Source organism: Ranitomeya variabilis, chromosome 2, assembly GCF_051348905.1.
Source record: "Ranitomeya variabilis isolate aRanVar5 chromosome 2, aRanVar5.hap1, whole genome shotgun sequence".
Classification (NCBI taxonomy): Eukaryota; Metazoa; Chordata; class Amphibia; order Anura; family Dendrobatidae; genus Ranitomeya; species Ranitomeya variabilis.
The window spans coordinates 989,704,100-989,724,739 of NC_135233.1; the positions used below are offsets into that span (position 1 = coordinate 989,704,100).

The following is a 20,640-nucleotide window of genomic DNA, read 5'->3' on the forward strand; positions in this document are numbered from 1 at the left end:
TTAGCGTATGGTTCTCACGGGAGGTGAGACGGGGAGGAGGAAGATTGGGCATTGCATTCTTGTAATAAACAATGATTGATACAAAATTATACTCAATTTCTTGGGAAAATGTTGTGTAATTTAATTATTTTCATCAACCATTTTGTAAGGTGTAAAAATAAAAATGTTTTTGATAAAAAAAAAACCACACCTGCATGGAGTGATCAATAGTTGCCAATTTCACTGGTAAAATTGAGGTAATAGCTGCTAAGCCATGTGCCATTGGTAGGCATGGTTTCAACGTGGAGTGCTGGCTTCTCTGTATCCTGTTAGGACATGCTACTTAGAATTTTCCTAAACTCATCTAGCTCAGGGGCGCACAGTTGTTTTTTTATTATGTCCTCATAATTGCACTGACTTTTTTACATATAGTCTACCTACAGAAAGGAAGATAGGTAGATCCAAGATTACTGGCTCCATTTGTTATTGTCACTGTTGCTCCTTCTGCATTATTATCTCGGCTACATTTTGATATTTACGTGTTTTTTACAAATTACAGTGACAAGGTTTCTAAATTTGCTTTTTTCTTATTGTGATGATTAAAACTTTGACGTGGTGACTGCATTATACAGATCAAGACAAAAAAATGTGCATTTTCTCCCATATGAAATTAACCATAAATCCTGTTATTTGAGTCTAATGTAACAGAGATTTGACATTAGCTGCAGTAATGTAATTTATTACCATAGAAATAAACTAACACAAGTCACAATACAGCAACAAGCTGAACACAGATGGGAACAAACATTGGTAAAAAAAAAAGCAGAATTTATAAATGCCTTCCAGAAAACCTTTAAAACCTTTATTATTATTCACAAACATAAGTCCTAGTTCCCTCTTGATTTACTTGGATTTCCTGAAATAGTCCTAATGGTGCACATGGGCTGATAATCGGTGAAGAGGTTTTTTAAGAAAGATCATTCCCAATCATCAGCCTGTGCACAAATGCATCCTATGGGCTCGCTCACAACATGGTTTTAATCGGTTCGAGTGCGATCCAATGTGCAGTGCAGAGCTCCTGTGTATAAGGGCACTTATGGTTGGTAATATTAGTATTGTGGGTTTTTTATTAATGATAAGTACTGTACTATTTGGTCACTATTCGCCCCCTGAAGAAGGATACACCGAAACGCGCGTCGGGGTGGGCTGGAGCCGACATATTCCTCTGCTATATCGCCAGTATGTTCCCTATATGGGTTACGTTTGGGTCACATTGAGTACGTTCATATCTATGGAGGCAATGTTGTACCTGTGTGTTTTGGTTGATACTGACAGCACATATGTACTTAAACATGCAGGGTGAATATACCGCTGTTTTACATTCTATGATTATTGTTTATGCGATATGCATGGGGAGGTTTGTTTGGTTTCCATGTGCTCCATGTAGGTTGTAAGGTTGTAGGTTTTTTACCCATTACTGTCCATTTTCCTTGTCATTTATGTTTATATTTAATAAAATTACGTTTTGCATTATTTGGACTCTGCGCACCATTTTTTAGTGGTTTTTGCTTATCTAGTATGGGTGTAGTCCATATTATTTAAATCTACAGGTTTTTGTTAACTGTATCTTTATAATTTTGCTTGGTTATCATGTTTACAGGGTTACAGTCATTTTGCCTGTTTTGTATTCCTTGTTTTTACACTATGTGGCGGTATTATGTGGTCGGGTCATGATATAGCAGTATTTGATCCTTGTATGTGATATTATTCAGTTACTATGTGGTGGCAATATGTGATCTGGTCATGGTGTGACGGTATTTGTCCCTTGTATGTGGTATTATTGATCATTTAAAAAAAATGTATGTGACACATTCCCGTAAAGAAAAATAAAGAAAAATATGCCTAAAAAGAGAAGATGATGAAATTTTGCAATCTACTTTCTCCTCAGAGTGTGCTCAGATTCTCTCATAATAGAGAATCGTATCACACTATGCTATCACAATTCTCTTGAATGAGAGAATCTACTGCCGTGTGCCCCTGACCTATGAATGCGAATCTTGGTAGTTCGATGACTTTTTATGGCGGCGTAAAACACAGGGCGATGTGCTGCCGAGAACATGCATGCTGCAGAGGTAGTTTTGTCTCCATACTACTTGTGCCGGCCATGTTAACAAGCAAATTAATGGGAGCCGTTCAACTTTTATATAGTCAAACACTGCTCGTTTATTGGCTGCAAACGACCTGTGCAAATGAGCCTTAAGTCTATGTAGAGGTACAGGAAAAGTAAGAAAGCTGACCTGAAGAAACTATTCCATGCAGGCAATCGAAATAGAGGGAGAATTTTATTTTTATACATGCAAACAACTTAAAGGGATTTTCCACTTTGAGAAAAGTGGACTCCACCAGATCAGATAGTAGTAAAGAAAGCAAATAGAGACAGTATTCACCCTCTCTTGGTCTCTACGTATTTTGACTGCAGCGGTGATGTCATGATTACAGCCTGCATCACTCCTGCAGCCAAACACTGAGCTTAAAGGCTCGAGCCAACGACAACAGCAAAGTTGCGGAGCTCAGTGAATGGCTGCGTGCTGTCGTAGGACTTCACCACTGCAGCCAAAACACAGACACCGGAGAAGTCACGGAGAGCTGATGCTGGACCGAGGGACGGTGAGCACTAACTCTGAGTTTTTACTAGTATCTGACCGGTTGGCATCCACTTTTCTAAAAGTGGAAAACTCATTTATAGCAAAAAATTTGGAACCTATAAAACATCCTCATATTGATTTAAAGGGATGGTGATCACATATGATACAACTAATAATAATTCTCCATTGCAAATATGGTATATTAACAAAATTTACAAACTTTCAGCTATTTGCAATAAACCGATCAAATGAGAGCAATATAAATAGATGACACAAGCAATATAACAAGTTGTTTCATACTCAAAACAATAAGAATATCAAAATAAGTTCAACATGCACTTCAATTTTACCGTATTCACAATGAAGACCGAAGAACCCGGGCAGGCAATGACAGGTGTTGTTTCCATCAGCACAGCGCCCCCCATTCCTACAGGCACAGCCATCGGACAAATCTGGGGCAAACTCATGAGAGAGGGCAGATCACTAGAGTGTCATCATAGACAAAGTGAAGCGTCACTTTTCATTAACAGTGGCTATAACAAAGAGCACATGTAAAATCTAATATAGTTGTAATATAACTTTACTACGAATTTTTTCTGTTTTCATTAATTTTCTTGTTCATTTTTGCGTTATGCTGTAAAGAAAAAAAATGTGTTACTATAAGGAGACCATCAACAAGTAATCTGGCTGCAGTTCATTAATCGTACAGCTTTTCTATTTTTTTTTTTTAACCCCTTCACCCCCGGAGCTTTTTCCGTTTTTCCGTTTTCGTTTTTCGCTCCCCTCCTTCCCAGAGCCATAACTTTTTTATTTTTCCGTCAATTTGGCCATGTGAGGGCTTATTTTTTGCGGGACGAGTTGTACTTTTGAACGACATCATTGGTTTTAGCATGTCGTGTACTAGAAAACGGGAAAAAAATTCCAAGTGCAGTGAAATTGCAAAAAAAGTGCAATCCCACACTTGTTTTTTGCTTGCCTATTTTGCTAGGTTCACTAAATGCTAAAACTGACCTGCCATTATGATTCTCCAGGTCACTACGAGTTCATAGACACCTAACATGACTAGGTTCTTTTTCACCTAAGTGGTGAAAAAAAATTCCAAACTTTGCAAAAAACAAAACAAAACAAAATTGCGCCATTTTCCGATACTCGTAGCGTCTCCATTTTTCGTGATCTGGGGTCGGGTGAGGGCTTATTTTTTGCGTGCCGAGCTGGCGTTTTTAATGATAGCATTTTGGTGTAGATACGTTCTTTTGATCGCCCGTTATTGCATTTTAATGCAATGTCGTGGCGACCAAAAAAACGTAAATCTGGCGTTTCGAATTTTTTTCTCATTACGCCATTTAGCGATCAGGTTAATGCTTTTTTTTTATTGATAGATCGGGCGATTCTGAACGCGGCGATACCAAATATGTGTAGGTTTTTTTTTTTTTTTATTGATTTATTTTGATTGGGGCGAAAGGGGGGTGATTTAAACTTTTATGTTTTTTTTATTTTTTTCACATTTTTAAAAACTTTTTTTTTTTACTTTTGCCATGCTTCTATAGCCTCCATGGGAGGCTAGAAGCAGGCACAGCCCGATCGGCTCTGCTACATAACAGCGATCATCAGATCGCTGTTATGTAGCTAAAATGCAGGTGTGCTGTGAGCGCCGACCACAGGGGGGCGCTCACAGCAGGCCGGCATCAGTAACCATAGAGGTCTCAAGGACCTCTATGGTTACAATGGAGGAGCATCGCCGACCCCCGATCATGTGACGGGGGTCGGCGATGCGCTCATATCCGGCCGCACGGCCGGATGCGGTAGTTAAATGCCGCTGTCTGAGTTTGACAGCGGCATTTAACTAGTTAATAGCGGCGGGTGATCGCGATTTCACCCGCCGCTATTGCGCGCACATGTCAGCTGTAAAAAACAGCTGACATGTCGCGACTTTGATGTGCGCTCACCGCCGGAGCGCACATCAAAGCGGGGGTCCCGACATGTGACGTACTATACCGTCACATGTCGGGAAGGGGTTAAAGAAGTATACATGTGCTTATAAGTAGTGGTATATGGGAGCTTATGAGAAGGGGTACACGTGTGCTCATGACTAGGGGCTTATTTGTAGGGCTTATGTGTGCTGTAGGGATTTACGCTCTCAGGTAGGCAGTAGATAGCGATCACACAGGCACTGGATTCTTGGGTCAAACAATGTGACTCTTATTTCCACTGGTTGGACATTACCAAAACAAGACCATAAACACAAAATCATTAGCCTTGTCCAGACGCTAACTAAACAGAACAGACCCTGGCTCCTCACACATCGATGCGCTAGTTCCAGTCTGGTCAAAACACAACAGCTATTGTCACCAGCAACCAGTGATACTGGCAGATTGGTGCACATGGCCTGTGCAGTCTCTTCTCAGAGAGATTCTGGCTTCTCTCTTAATGTCTTGAATCCAATCCTGTCTGGTCAGTTTCCCACAGCAGACTGACTGAAGTCAATACCTAGCCTGGATGTATACAGAGCTAGCCAGGGGCAAATAATCAAAGCTTATAGAGCTAGGATTTAAGCCTAACCTACCTAGCCTGGATAAATGCAGAGCTAGCCAGGTGCAAACAATCAGCGCCTGTAGAGCTAGGATTTATGCCTAGCCTACCTAGCCGGGGTATATGCAGAGCTAGCCAGGGGCAAATAATCAAAGCCTATAGAGCTAGGGTTTAAGTCTAGCCTACCTAGCCTGAGTATATGCAGAGCTAGCCAGGTGCAAATAATCAAAGCCTACAGAGCTAGGATTTAAGCTTAACCTACCTAGCCTGGATATATGCAGAGCTAGCCAGGGGCAAACAATCAGCGCCTGTAGAGCTATGATTTAAGCCTAGCCTACCTGGCTTTGCTACAGTGCTCATAACTAGGGGCATACATATGTGCTTATGGGTAGGGGTAAATATGTGCTTATGAGAACGATTATATGTGAACTTATGAGTAGGGAAATACATGTGCTTATGAGAAGTGGTATATGTGAACTTATAACAAGGGGTTTACATGTGCTCATGAGTAAGGATACAAGTTTGCTCATGAGGGGTATACATATGATAATAAGTATGGGTGTACATGTGCTTATGCGTTTGAATATACATAAACTTATGACTATGGATATATATGTGCTCATGAGCAGATGTAAACCATCCATAGCAACACACCACGTGGAGCCTGAGACCTGAATTTCAACTGGATCTGCATCTTCAGGATGCAGATACAATTGAAAACAATGGTGGAGAAGAGAGCTGATGGCTTCCTCTTTTGACATTCATCCTGTGTGTCTGAGGCTCAACTCATCAGACACAATGACGTTAATAGATTGAGCCTGCTGCATGAAGCCTAAGATTGCATGCCGCACAAAGTGGTGTAGTGAATTAAGGGAATGCAGATTGGTGAGTAGTTTTTTACAGTTTGTTTTAAATATTATTTTGACTGTCAGTAGTTGTGCAGGCTGTGGGGGCATCATAGTGTGTACGTGGGGATACGGGCCATCATATTGCGTGTAGTAGAGCTGCGTGGTCCATCATACTGTGCATAAGGGGGCTGCGGTGCTATCATGCCGTGTATAGAGGGACTATGCGGGCATTATACTGTGTGGGGGGCTGTGGGGCCGTCACAAGTATATAAGGGGCTGTTGGGCCATCATACAGCTTATAGTAAGGTTGTGGGGCCACCACACTGTACATGGAAGGGCTGCAGGGCCAGCATACTGTGTGGGGGTTATGATGCCATCACATCATAATGTGGATCATACACCATGTAGCCATCATACTGTATGTGGGGGGCTGTGTGGTCATTATACTGTGTGTATGGAGTTGTGGGGGGCATCATATTGTGTGAGTGGTCCAGTGGTGGCATCATACTTTGGATGACAACATCATTCTATGGGTGCTAATGGTGGGGACATTATATTGGGTGGGTGAACTATAAAGACATCATAATGTGATGGGCATCATACTTTGCTTAGGTCACTTTGGGACAAATTCTGATGGAGAATTCACTTTGATGGTATCATGTTGAATATGGGGGGAATATGGGGAGCATCATACTCTATGAGGGGCATGAAAGGGGTATCGTAGAAAGTGTAAATGGTAAGGGACGTCAATAGTGGCACAATTGTAAATGCTGCATCACGTGTCCTTCTCAGTCTATAAAAGACGGGAGGTATGCCCTCCTGTTACTGTGAAAACAAGATGTGACCCAGACAATTTTTTTTAAAAGGGGGGGGTGGGGCAATTAAGACTTCTGCAGTGGGGTCCCATGATTTGTATGTGTGCCCCTACTTATTCAGAGTAAAATATCAATATTTGCAGATGATACTAAACTTTTCAAAGGTAATCAATACAGAGGAGGATAAATTAATATTGAGCAGGAATTTGGGCTGAGAAATGGCACTTGGCCAGAGGAAATTAAATGTATAATTACCGTATATACTTGAGTATAAGCCGAGATTTTCAGCCCAAATTTTTGGGCTGAAAGTGCCCCTCTTGGCTTATACTTGAGTCATGGTCGGCGGGTGAAGGGGAGAGAGGACTGTCGCATACTCACCTGCTCCTGGCACTCCAAACGCTGTCCCTGCCTGTCCCATGGTCTCCCGCGCTGAAGCTCTTCCTCTATTCAGCGGTCACGTGGTACCGCTCATTACAGTAATGAATATGGACTCCACTCCCATAAGGGCGGAGCCGCATATTCATTACTCTAATGAGCGGTACCAGTGACCGCTCATTACAGGAAGAAGCTGCGGTACCATGGGACAGGCAGGGACAGCGTCAGGAGCGCCAGGAGCAGGTTAGTATTTCATATTCACCTGTCCGTGTTCCATCCGCCGGGCACCGCTCTGTCTTCCCATCCTCTTGCTGTGACTGTGCAGGTCAGAGGGCGCGATGACGTATTAGTGTGCGCGCGCCGCCCTCTGCCTGAACAGTCAGTGCGGAGAGACGGGGCGCTGAGGAGCAGCGGGCAGCGACGAGAGGTGAGTATGTAATTTTTTTTTTATTGCAGCAGCAGCATTACATGTGGCACAATGCTGTATGGAGCGTCTATGGGGTCATAAAGAACTGCATGGAGCATTATATGGGGCATCTATGGGGTCATAAAGAACTGCATGGAGCATTATATGGGGCATCTATGGGGCCATAACTGCATGGAGCATTATATGGAGCATCTATGGGGCCATAAAGAACTGCATGGAGCATTATATGGGGCATCTATGGGGCCATAACTGCATGGAGCATTATATGGAGCATCTATGGGGCCATAACTGCATGGAGCATTATATCTGCAAAGAGTTTGTATGTTCTCTCCGTGTTTGCGTGGGTTTCATCTGGGTTCTCCGGTTTCCTCCCACATTCCAAAGACATACTGATAGGGAATTTAGATTGTGAGCCTCATCGGGGACAGCGATGATAATGTGTGTAAAGCGCTGCGGAATATGTTAGCGCTATATAAAAATAAAAAATAAAGATTATATGGGGCATCTATGGGGCCATAACTGCATGGAGCATTATATGGGGCATTTTCCACCCTAGGCTTATACTCGAGTCAATAAGTTTTCCCAGTTTTTTGTTGCAAAATTAGGGGGGTCGGCTTATACTCGGGTCGGCTTATACTCGAGTATATACGGTATGTACTAAATGAACACAAAAAGAAAAATATGACAGACAGTGAATATAAAAACAATCTCTATTGTGAAAATGTATTAAATATAGAAAAAAGTATCAGGTAAAAAAGAGATCCAAACAGCCATGTGATGACATACAAAAAAAGTGGGTAAGGACGCAAGTAGTGGCTACAATATACAGTTATGTAAAAAAGTGTTTGCCTCTTTCCTTATTTCCTAGTTTTTGCATGTTTGTCACACGTAAATGCTTCAGATCACCAAACAAATGTAAATATTGTGATATTATAGATGTGATAAACCACAGTTAATTTATGTTTTAAGGGGTGGGGCAATCACTTTTTCACACAGGGTCCTGTAGGTTTGGATTTCTTATTCCCTTAATAATAAAGCCTTTCATTTAAAACCTGCATTTTGTATTTACTTGTGTTATCTTTGTCTAATATTTACATTTGTTTGGTGATCTGAAACATTTAAGTGTGCCAAACATTGAAAAGAATAGGAAATCAGGACGGGGGCAAACACTTTTTCACACAATTTGTATGTAAGAATAAGGAACAGTATGTAGGCATAGCTAAATATATCTTACATAAAGAGCGGGTGCAATATCAAATTGAATCAGACCCTGATGGTAAAAAACCTTTTACACATTCACAGATTGTAACACTCAACTGGGTAGGGATAAAGAGACACAGATAACACTCCAAAATGTATCATGATTCAGGGACATATCATAGCATCATAGAATGTTAGAGTTGGATGGGACCTCCAGGGTCATCATGTCAAACCCCCTGCACAATGCAGGATTCACTAAACCATCTAAGACAGATGTCTGTCCAGCCTCTCTCTGTTTGAAGACTTACACTGAAGGAGAACTTGCCACCTCTTGTGGCAGCCTTTTTCATATCAAAAGTATGGGATAAATTGACAAGTATATCTTACTTTGAGCAAACATAGGAGGTATAATTAGAAGGTTAGTTTAAGCCATGGATATCCCAGCAGCCAGAAAAAAAGCAAATACCTATGAACAAATAACCGTATTGCATGTAAAGTACATATCCACCCACAGGAGCACAGGTGACGCACGTTTCACCTAAGCTTCATCTAGAGCAGTGTTTCCCAAACTCCAGTCCTCACGGACCCCACGGGTCGTGCTTTCAGGATTTCCTTAGTATTGCTCAAGTAGTGGAAGTATCATCAAGGCATCAGGAATTGTCTCACCTGTGCAACACTCTGGAAATCCTGAAAACATGACCCGTGGGGTCCGTGAGGACTGGAGTTTGGGCAACACTGATCTAGAGTGTAATGTATTGTATTGTTATATGCTTGCATGATTAGCAACCTTTTATATGTCCTCCCCTATATCTTTGGATCTCCTTTTTATCTGGTACTTATTTATATATTTAATACATTTTCACAATAAAAATTACTGTAATTGTTTTTACATTCTCTGTGTGGCATATTTTTCTTTTTGTGTTCAATATATATGTCAATGCCTTAAGACATAATACCTTGCTGGTTAACTGCTCTGCAGAACTAGTTTATCTGCTATATGGTAAAACTGTTAGTGAAAAAACTAGGATGTAAGAAAAAACTTGGGTGCTTGGGTGGATGGCAAATTTAACTTTAGTGACCAGTGCCAGGCAGCTATTTATTTATTTATTAGCCTTGGCAGTTGCTGCCATGACTAATAAAATAATGGGATGCATTAAAAGAGGCATAGATGCTAATGACAAGAACATAGTTTTGCCTCTATGCAGCCACACTTAGAATACTGTGCACAGTTTTGGTCTCTGGTGTATAAGAAGGAAACAGCTGAATGAGAGCGGGTGCAGAGAAGAGCGACCAAGGTTATTAAGGGAATGGGGGGTCTGCAATACCAAGACAGGTTATAAAACTTGAAGTCACACAGTTTGAAAAAATGAAAGGTCTAGTGGCGATCTTCTTATAATGTACAAATATATGAACGGACAGTACAGAGATCCTTCTAATGATCTTTTTACACCAAGGACTACGACAATGACAAGAGGGCATCATATGCATCTACAGGAAAGAAGGTCCAATGATAATCACAGATGGCGATTCTTTATTGTAAGAGCAGTGAGACTATGGCGCTCTCTGACACATGATGTCGTAATGGTTGAGTCACTAAAAAGTTCAAGAAGGGCCAGGATGCCTTTCTTAAAAAATCTAAAATGTACCTAAGCACTAACAGGCAGGTAATTGCAAATTTCCTGCCAATTATGCTACACACCGTTCTTCCCTGGCACAGAGAATCACATACCACTCCTGCCGGGGATTCAGCTGCCTCTGCTTATGCGACAGGGCGGGACTCCCGCGTCATTCTGACTTACTGCTGGCTCCCCCAGTTAGGTAGCGGGGGATCCAGCTGTCAATCTCAATGATGCCGGAAGTCCTGCCCCGTCCACAGAACAGTAAGGAAAAGAAGCCTCCACTCTGTACTGTAGATGTGATGTCAGCAGAGGCTTCTGCATTCCTGGCAGGAGCGGTGTCGGAGAAAAACGGTGCCGCACACAACAGGCGGGTAACTTGCATTTAGCTGGCTGTTAGTGCTTAGGTACATTTCTTTTTTTTTTGTAAAGTTCCAGATACCCCCTCTAATTTGGATCAATTAGCATCTGCCTCATGAGATTTTTCCTTCCTCTTAATCAACATGTTAGGTTATAGGTTAAACTCAATGGATTTGTGTCTTCTTTCAACCTTAAAACTATGAAACATACATTTGCTCTAGTTTTTCCTAAAAACAGATAACCACTTTCATGCCAGAGGTTCAGCTTAATAAGTATCTGGTGAACAATCTAAGACAATTATCAGCCTTTAGTGACTGTTAACAATCCATGCAGGAGCCTTGACTCCATGCTGGATTTGTCACACCAATAGAGATCAATGGTGACTGGTGGACCCAATGACATACATTGAGATCCATCTGATTCATGCTTATTTTGACAGGAAATATAATTCTGCATTCAGTGATCATTTTCCAAACAAAATAGTCATAATTTGTGCCACAAAGATGCAAAATGACCCCATTATGCACATTTGGACATTTTGTTTTGGATGTGAAACATCTTTTTACATACGGACGTATGCATGGTTATGTCATACATTATCATCTGCTCAGACACAAAAGGGACGGATGTACTAAAGCTTTCTAACTTTAAGACCCTGGAATTAAAGTGACTCATGCTATTTGATACATTTGGCGCATCTTTAGACTAGTTTGTTTAAACCGTCTATTAGTTGGTTTACTTTGGTCAACTAGGTTCTGTCAAATTGTGCTGCAAATTTGGCACACAGGTTTATGATTTAGTCCCAGCACTGCTAATAAGACCCACAATTAATAAATGGCAAACATCATTAAGCCAAAACGTGTATTAGGAAAAACTGATTTATCAGCGATCATATTAAAAGAAAACAGAAAAAAAAAAAGATACTAAGGATATATTACAAAATTACAAGATTTCACATTTGCTTCACTTAGAAATGAACAGTATGTTAAGGCTAGGTTCACATTTATACAGTGCTCCTGAAAAACTGTATTATGACGGGAACCACAACGGGGCCATTCACTTGAATCGAGCCGTCCTGGCAGAATTCATCTTTTTCAAACATGCACAAAAATACAACAAGCAATGATTCTGTGCATGTCTGAAAAAGACGATTACTGCCAGGACGGAGGTCAGTCATCTCAGTATCACCATCAGCTTCATTCAACTGAATGGCTCCGATGGAATTCCAGTCGGAATATGGTTTTTCAGGGATTCCAATAGAAACCCTGATGTAGTGCTCGGCGGACAGCACTGCTGAAATGTAAATCTAGCATTACAGATATGCATAAAAGCTTTTCTACTTGGATATTACCCAGTGAAGAAACCCAAGTGTTCGGTGATTATTGACAGGGAAATTGCAACATGAAGAAAAAGTATTACATGACACCAAATTAAATCAGCAGGCATCCATTCATTTTAATGGCTACCAGTTTAGTATCAGAGCTCATCGTGGGTCTCTCCTGTGTGTCCTCAATGTGCCATATTACAGTGTTTTACAATAGATGCATTGCAGACCAGACTCCAATATGACATCAGAGCAATGTCCAATAATGATCAGTTTGCACACTGGATTTTCTCAATATCTGGAAATTACATACTGGTACACTCGCAATGTTCAGTCATTTGTATCACTTAGAGGGTTCAAAAGGTTTAGAGACAGGAAAGTACTTTACTTTAGGCCCCATTCAGACGTCAGTATGAAAGACTGACCAAATACTCATCATGTGAACGTAGCCAACAACAGACAAGATGATATTTCGAGAAGCGCCATCAGTTTGGGGAGTAGTATTACTGACTGACAAGTTTTGGCCTTGTTTTTTTTTTATTTTTTTCCACATGCGTCTTACATTGCTTATTTGGTTTTAACTTCATGGTATTCATGTTTCTAATGTAAAACTTTGATTTAAAGAAAAAACTGTGTCCAAAATATCAGGTCACTGTAAGGGCTATGAACAAAGCATAGAAAATGGAAACTCTGCTTTTGTAGGATTGCTGGAATGTATTCAGGCACAATAGAAATTAGATTGGCAGCTCAGAAAAACTTACCCTTAAAAAAGTTTTAATTGGAGTCAAGAGTTCAGTCTATTTTTTTTTTTCTGTGAATAGATGTATAAAAACCTAGAGGATACTCACGGTTCTCACAAAGGATCCCAGTATATGCAGCCGGACAGTCACATAAATATGTATTGTCTGATTCTCTGCATACTCCATTGTTCTGACATGGAGAAGAAGAACACGGTCCCAAGATCTCTAGAACATAAAGGATAGAAGATAATGTATAGGCTCAACAAGATCAACCTGATACTATGTTAACACTAATTTAAAATGGATAAAAACATCTAATAGTATCCTTTAGCATGCAGTGCGCTGATGACCGGCTCCATTGCGCTTGCTCAGTAAGACATAGCGATACCGTTCCTGACTGGGGACGATACTATAACATTGGAATGAGTGCTATCCAATGAACCATCGGATAGCACTCGTCCGAGTTATACGCTGGATCTGTTTGGGACATAAAAGGACTTTACTCAAAAGCAGGAATAGGACTATATAACAAAATGGTGGCAGTTTGGGGGACTGAGTGAACCTTACAGTTTCTCTTTAAAGAATAAAGTTCTTTTTTACTTAATCATTTAGTCCAGCATGGAAATTTTGCAAATCACTTTAGTTTTAGCAGATTTGTCTTCATTGGTTAAACAAAAATTGCATGCAAGTAGGATCCACACTACTGTATTTCCCAAGACTATTTGTCCACATCAGACGCATTGATACCAGAATATAGCCAACTGCAGTACTAATGCTGGCACTACTCAAAATCAGTGTTGTGCTCATCAGACCAATCTCCTGCAGCAGGACTGTCACCATAGTTAAGGTGACAGATTATCGTGAATGAGCGTTCCATGAAGCTGGTTCACGATAATCCTGCAGTATAAACAGGATGCTAATTACCCAATGAACAAGCAAAAAGCTAGTGAAATAATATTTTGTGTAGTATAAAAGATAATCGTTATTGGCAGCGCATCATCCTCTATAAACAATGGCAGCAGATGCACCGAATGATCTATTATAGTGCGCAACGTTTGCCGCGGTCTGCCTGAGTACAAGGGCTTGTAAACGACCGCCGATTAATAAATATATACCAATCAGCAGTCGTTTAGTGCCACCGGTCAGTCCATGTACACACACCTTAAGGGCGTATAACACGGCCGAGTGCGATCTGATCTTTTATCGGATAGCACTTGGCCTATTGTTATACTATGGGGCAATGCAGATATGCAATTTTTTTTTTTCATATCAATTCAACATGAGAAAACAATTGCAGCATGCCGAGAGAGGCTCCTGAATTTGGATACAAATCTATAGGTGAGTGTGAAATATTGGACAGCACTCGGATGTCATCTGAGTGCAGTCCAACATTCGCTGACTCCGACAATGGAGAACTTAAGTTCTACTTCTTTTCCACACCTGTGATAGGATCCTCTCATGAGAGAGAATTGGATCACACTCGATTCAAACGCTCTCGCATGAGAAAATATACACTTGTGTGACCCCCGAACCTTGGTGAGAGACACACGTGCTGAGCTGACCCTTTCACTGCCATCAACTGTCCTCCAAATGAGTACATTCTAATATCACCCCTGAAGAAGCTAGATGCTACTGGCGTAACACGAGGGGTCTGTAGCCTCATTTTCTAGATTTTGGTTAATGTTATATTGTCACACGTCTTGTTTATATTTTTTGGATTTGTGTCATTATCTGTCTAATTAGATTTACTTGTATTTTTGCTTATTATTTGAAAAACACTTTCCATCGGTACATTCCGTTATTACTTTGTCATATGTTTCTATGCTATTATTTTCTATTTCAACATTTGCGTCTATACACTTGTATGTAATTTGGAGGAGTTGTGCTTCCACATCTTTTATTTTCCAGTGTGGAGATTTGGTGTTTTGTGCATAAACAAATAATTTCTTTTTAGTTGTTTTTTATTGACGTTTGTGTATTTATTTGTCCTATTAATAAAGTTTCACACTTTTAATATTCAGGTTGCTTTGTCTATCATATGGGTACTGGTCCATGTTTTTGCCAAGAACAATCCTTCTGTGCAGCTTATATTGTCTGTTTCTTGGTTTATTGCACAGTATCTTTATAACTGGTTGCTGCCGATATCTCTTGCTTTCTACATTCTAATATCATTGCAGCTCAAGGCAGTCACATGGACAGGGGAACAGCAGGGTTTTGGACCTATTTATATGCAATTTTTTACAGTAATGGAGACAAATTCCATAATGAAGTGATTTGTAAAATTTTCCATGCTGGACACAATTATGTAAAATCAGTAAAAGTTTAGTTACTCTTTAAAACAATCAAACGGAAAGACAAGCAAAGGAATGGAGAATACGGTAAGTATTTCTATACCCCACAATCTTATAGAGTTATTTGGAACAATGTAACAATCCAATAAACACTTCTATCATATTACAACAGTGAAATATATTGGAATAAAAAGGCTAAATCTTAGTATTTACTGGAAGTTCAAGATGAGAAAACAGTTCTTGATTTGGTGAGTCATAGAACAACCAAAACTGGAAAAGGTCAAGTCCAGTCACAATTCATGGGCCACGGCTCCAGGCAGTTTATTATGTTATTTCACGAAATCTTCTCATTGAGATCCATGAAGCTAAGATTAAAGGCTATTTCATGCCTGTAGTATCTGATTTGTGGAAAGATTTAACCCCTTAAAGACCTAGCCAATGTTGGTCTCAAATACAGGCCATTTATATGGATACACCTAAATAAAATGGGATTCGTTGGTGATATCAACTTCCTGTTTGTGGCACATTAGTATATGGGAGGAGGAAAACTTTTAAGACGGGTGGTGACCATGGCGGCTATTTTGAAGTCGGACATTTTGGATCCAACTTTATTTTTCCCAATGGGAAGAGGGTCATGTGACACATAAAACTTATTGAGAATTTCACTAGAAAAACAATGGTGTGCTTGGTTTTATCGTAGCTTTATTCTTTCATGAGTTATTTACAAGTTTATGACGACTTATAAATGTGTTCAATGTGCTGCCCATTGTGTTGGATTGTCAATGCAACCCTCTTCTCCCACTCTTGACACACTGATAGCAACACCGCAGAAGAAATGCTAGCACAAGCTTCCAGTATCCGTTGTTTCAGATCCTGCACATCTCGTATCTTCACAACATAGACAATTGCCTTCAGATTACCCCAAAGATAAAAGTCTAAGGGGGCCAGATCGGGAGACCTTGGTGGCCATTCAACTAGCCCACGACAACCAATCCACTTCCCAGGAAACTGTTCATGTAGGAATGCTCGGACCTGACACCCATAATGTACGGTGCACCATCTTGCTGGAAAAACTCAAGGAATGTGCCATCTTCAGTGCATAAAGAGGGCAACATCATCATGATGGTCGTCATGGGCCAGTTGAATGGCCACCAAGGTCTCCCGATGTTGTGTGTGTGTTGCCTCCATGTGCCTGTATGACCTCCCTACAATGCCTGGGCATGCTCCTGATGAGGCGGTGGATGGTCTCCTGAGGGATCTCCTCCCAGACCTGGACTAAAGCATCCGCCAACTACTGGACAGTCTGTGGTGCAATGATGTGAGAAATGATGTCCCAGATGTGTTCAATCGGATTCAGGTCTGGGGAACGGGCGGGCCAGTCCATAGCTTCAATGCGTTCATCTTGCAGGAACTGCTGACACACTCCAGCCACATGAGGCCTGGCATTGTCCTGCATTAGGAGTAACACAGGGCTATCCGCACTAGCATATAGTCTCACAAGGGGTCTGAGGATCTCATCTCGGTACCTAATGGCAGTCAGGCTACCTCTGGCGAGCACATGGAGGGCTGTGCGGCAATCCAAAGAAATGCCACCCCACACCATTACAGACCCATTGCCAAACCGGTCATGCTGAAGGATGTTGCAGGTAGCAGATTGATCTCCACAGCATCTCCAGACTCTGTAACGTCTGTCACATGTGCTCAGTGTGAACCTACTTTCATCTGTGAAGCACACAGGGCACCAGTGGTGAATTTGCCAATCCTGGTGTTCTGTGGCAAATGCCAATTTTCCTGCACGGTGTAGGCTGTGAGCACAACCCCCATCTGTGGACGTCGGGCACTCAGACTATCCTTATGGATTCAGTTTCAAACAGTTTGTGCAGACAAATGCACATTTGTGGCATGCTGGAGGTCATTTTGCAGGGTTCTGGCAGTGCTCTTCCTGTTCCTCCTTGCACAAAGACTCAGGTAGCAGTCCTGCTGCTGGGTTGTTGCCCTCCTATGGCCCCCTCCATGTCTCCTGGTGTACTGGCTTGTCTCCTGGTAGCTCCTCCAGCCTCTGGACACTACGCTGACAGACACAGCAAACCTTCTTGCCACAGCTCGCATTGATGTGCCATTCTGGATGAGCTGCACTACCTGAGCCACTTGTGTGGGTTGTAGAGTCCGTCTCATGCTACCACGAGTGTAAAAGCACAACCAACATTCAAAAGTGACCAAAACATCAGCCAGAAAGCATTGGTACTGAGATGTGGTCTGTGGTCCCCACCTGCAGAATCACTCCTTTATTGAGTGTCTTGATAATTGCCAATAATTTCCATCTGTTGTTCATTCCATTTGCATAACAGCATGTGAAATTGATTGTCAAACAGTGTTGCTTCCTAAGTGGACAGTTTGATTTCACAGAACTTTGATTTACTTGGAGTTATATTCTGTTGTTTATGTGTTCCCTGTTATGATCTGGTGACCTTGGAGCCGCATGAAAACTTTCTCTGGAGTCGGTGGAACCTGTACTGACCGCAAATCCTGAACTAACACCTTAACTAGAAGTAGCCGTGGGGTGTGCCTAACAAACCCTAGACACCTCGACACAGCCGGAGGACTAAATACCCCTATAGATGGAAATAGGAATGCTATCTTGCCTCAGAGCAGACCCCCAAAGGATAGGCAGCCCCCCACGAATAATGACTGTGAGTAGGAGAAGAATAGACACACGTAGGTAGAAAACAGGATTTAGCAAAAGAGGCCACTCTAGCTAAATAGGAAAGGATAGGACAGATTACTAGGCGGTCAGTATTAAAACCCTTCCAAAAATATCCACAACAGATAATACAAAAAGTTCCACAATCTAACTAAAGACATGGAATGTATATCTGCCACTCCAGAGAATCCAACAAGACTGAGAAAATACTGACACAATCTAAGCTGGACAAGAAAACACAAAGAATAGCACTGAATTGTGAAGCACACAGCATGTGTGCCACAGGAAAAAAAAACCAGACACTTATCTTTGCTGATTTGGCAGAAAGGCAGGAGGAACCAGGCAGAGGTCCAACACCTCCCAACAACAATTGACAACTGGCAAGGACTAATGAATCCTGCACACCTAAATACCCCAGTCAGAACTGCAATCAGCAGACACACCTGACCAGGACTGCAACCCAGGGACAACTGCATTACCACCTACTACCACCGGAGGGAACCCAAAAGCAGAATTCACAACAGTACCCTCCCCTTGAGGAAGGGTCACCGAACCCTCACCAGCGCCCCCAGGCCGATCAGGACGAGCCAGATAAAAGGCACGGACCAGATCAGCAGCATGGACATCAGAAGCAAAAACCCAAGAATTATCCTCCTGGCCATAACCCTTCCATTTGACAAGGTACTGAAGCCTCCGCCTCAAAAAACGAGAATCCAGAATCTTCTCAACCACATACTCCAACTCCCCATCAACCAAAAAAGGGGACGGAGGATCAACAGAGGGAACAACGGGCACCACATATTTCCGCAATAAAGATCTATGGAAGACATTATGGATAGCAAGAGAGGCCGGAAGCGCCAATCGAAAAGACACCGGATTAATAATCTCAGAAATCCTATAAGGACCAATAAACCGAGGCTTAAACTTAGGGGAAGAGACCTTCATAGGAACATGACGGGAAGACAACCAAACCAAATCCCCAACCCGAAGCCGGGAACCAACACACCGACGACGGTTAGGCTACGTTCACATTTGCGTTGTGCGCCGCAGAGTCGGCGCCGCAACGCACAACGCAAACAAAAACGCAGCAAAACGCATGCACAACGCTGCGTTTTGCGCCGCATGCGTCCTTTTTTTGATTGATTTTGGACGCAGCAAAAATGCAACTTGCTGCGTCCTCTGCGCCCGGACGTGGGCGCCACAGGGACGCATGCGGCGCAAAACGCAAGTGCGACGCATGTCCATGCGCCCCCATGTTAAATATAGGGGCGCATGACGCATGCGGCGACGCTGCGGCGCCCGACGCTGCGGCGCCGACCGCAAATGTGAACGTAGACTTAGCAAAACGTTGAGCCTCCTCCTGAGACAATACCAAATTGTCCACCACATGAGCCGAAATCTGCTGCAACCTGTCAACCACAGAATCCACACCAGGACAGTCAGAAGGCTCAACCTGCCCAGAAGAAAAACGAGGATGAAAACTAAAACTACAAAATAAGGCGAAACCAAAGTAGCCGAACTAGCCCGATTATTAAGGGCAAACTCGGCCAATGGCAAAAAGGCCACCCAATCATCCTGATTGGCAGACACAAAGCATCTCAAATAAGTCTCCAAAGTCTGATTAGTTCGCTCGGTCTGGCCATTTGTCTGAGGATGAAATGCAGAAGAAAAAGACAAATCAATGCCCAGCCTAGCACAAAAGGCCCGCCAAAACCTAGAAACAAACTGGGAACCTCTGTCGGACACAATATTCTCCGGAATACCATGCAAACGAACCACATGCTGAAAAAACAACGGAACCAACTCTGAAGAGGAAGGCAATTAAGGCAAAGGCACCAAATGAACCATCTTAGAAAACCGGTCACAAACAACCCAGATAACCGACATCCTCTGGGAAACCGGAAGATCAGAAATAAAATCCATAGAAATATGCGTCCAGGGCCTCTCAGGGACCGGCAATGGCAAAAGTAACCCACTAGCACAGGAACAAGGCTTGGCCCGCGCACAAGTCCCACAGGACTGCACAAAAGAACGCACATCACGTGACAACGAAGGCCACCAAAAGGACCTACCAACCAAATCTCTGGTACCAAAAATACCAGGATGACCAGCCAACACAGAACAGTGAACCTCAGAAATCACTCTACTAGTCCATCTGTCAGGAACAAACAATTTCCCCACAGGACAGCGATCAGGTCTATCAGCCTGAAATTCCTGAAGAACCCACCGTAAATCAGGAGAAATGGCAGAAAGGACCATCCCTTCTTTCAGAATGCCGACCGGTTCAAGGACCTCAGGAGAATCAGGCAAAAAACTCCTAGAAAGGGCATCAGCCTTAATATTCTTAGAACCCGGAAGATACGAAACCACGAAATCAAAACGGGAAAAAAAACAAGGACCATCGAGCCTGTCTAGGACTCAGCCGTTTGGCAGACTCGAGGTAAATCAAATTCTTATGATCGGTCAGGACCACAATACGGTGCTTAGCTCCCTCAAGCCAATGTCGCCACTCCTCAAACGCCCACTTCATAACCAACAACTCCCGATTGCCGACATTATAATTGCGTTCAGCAGGCGAAAACTTGCGGGAGAAGAAGGCACACGGTTTCATCAAAGAACCAACAGAATCCCTCTGAGACAAAACGGCCCCTGCCCCAATCTCAGAAGCATCAATCTCAACCTGAAACGGAAGAGAAACATCTGGTTGGCGCAACACCGGAGCAGAAGTAAATCGGCGTTTAAGCTCCTGAAAGGCAGAGACAGCCGCAGAGGACCAATTCGCCACATCAG

General features: G+C 42.3%; 1 protein-coding gene across 1 annotated transcript in view; it reads right to left on the reverse strand.

Moving 5' to 3' along the window:
- Positions 1-20,640, reverse strand: part of SNED1 (sushi, nidogen and EGF like domains 1) — a 290,708-nt gene that overhangs the window by 106,273 nt on the left and 163,795 nt on the right. The window contains exons 19-20 of the mRNA XM_077291025.1: positions 12,967-13,083; positions 2,975-3,076 (exon numbers count right to left, since the gene is read on the reverse strand). Of these exons, the coding sequence (XP_077147140.1) occupies positions 2,975-3,076; positions 12,967-13,083 (219 nt within the window). The remainder of the gene's footprint in view (positions 1-2,974; positions 3,077-12,966; positions 13,084-20,640) is intronic.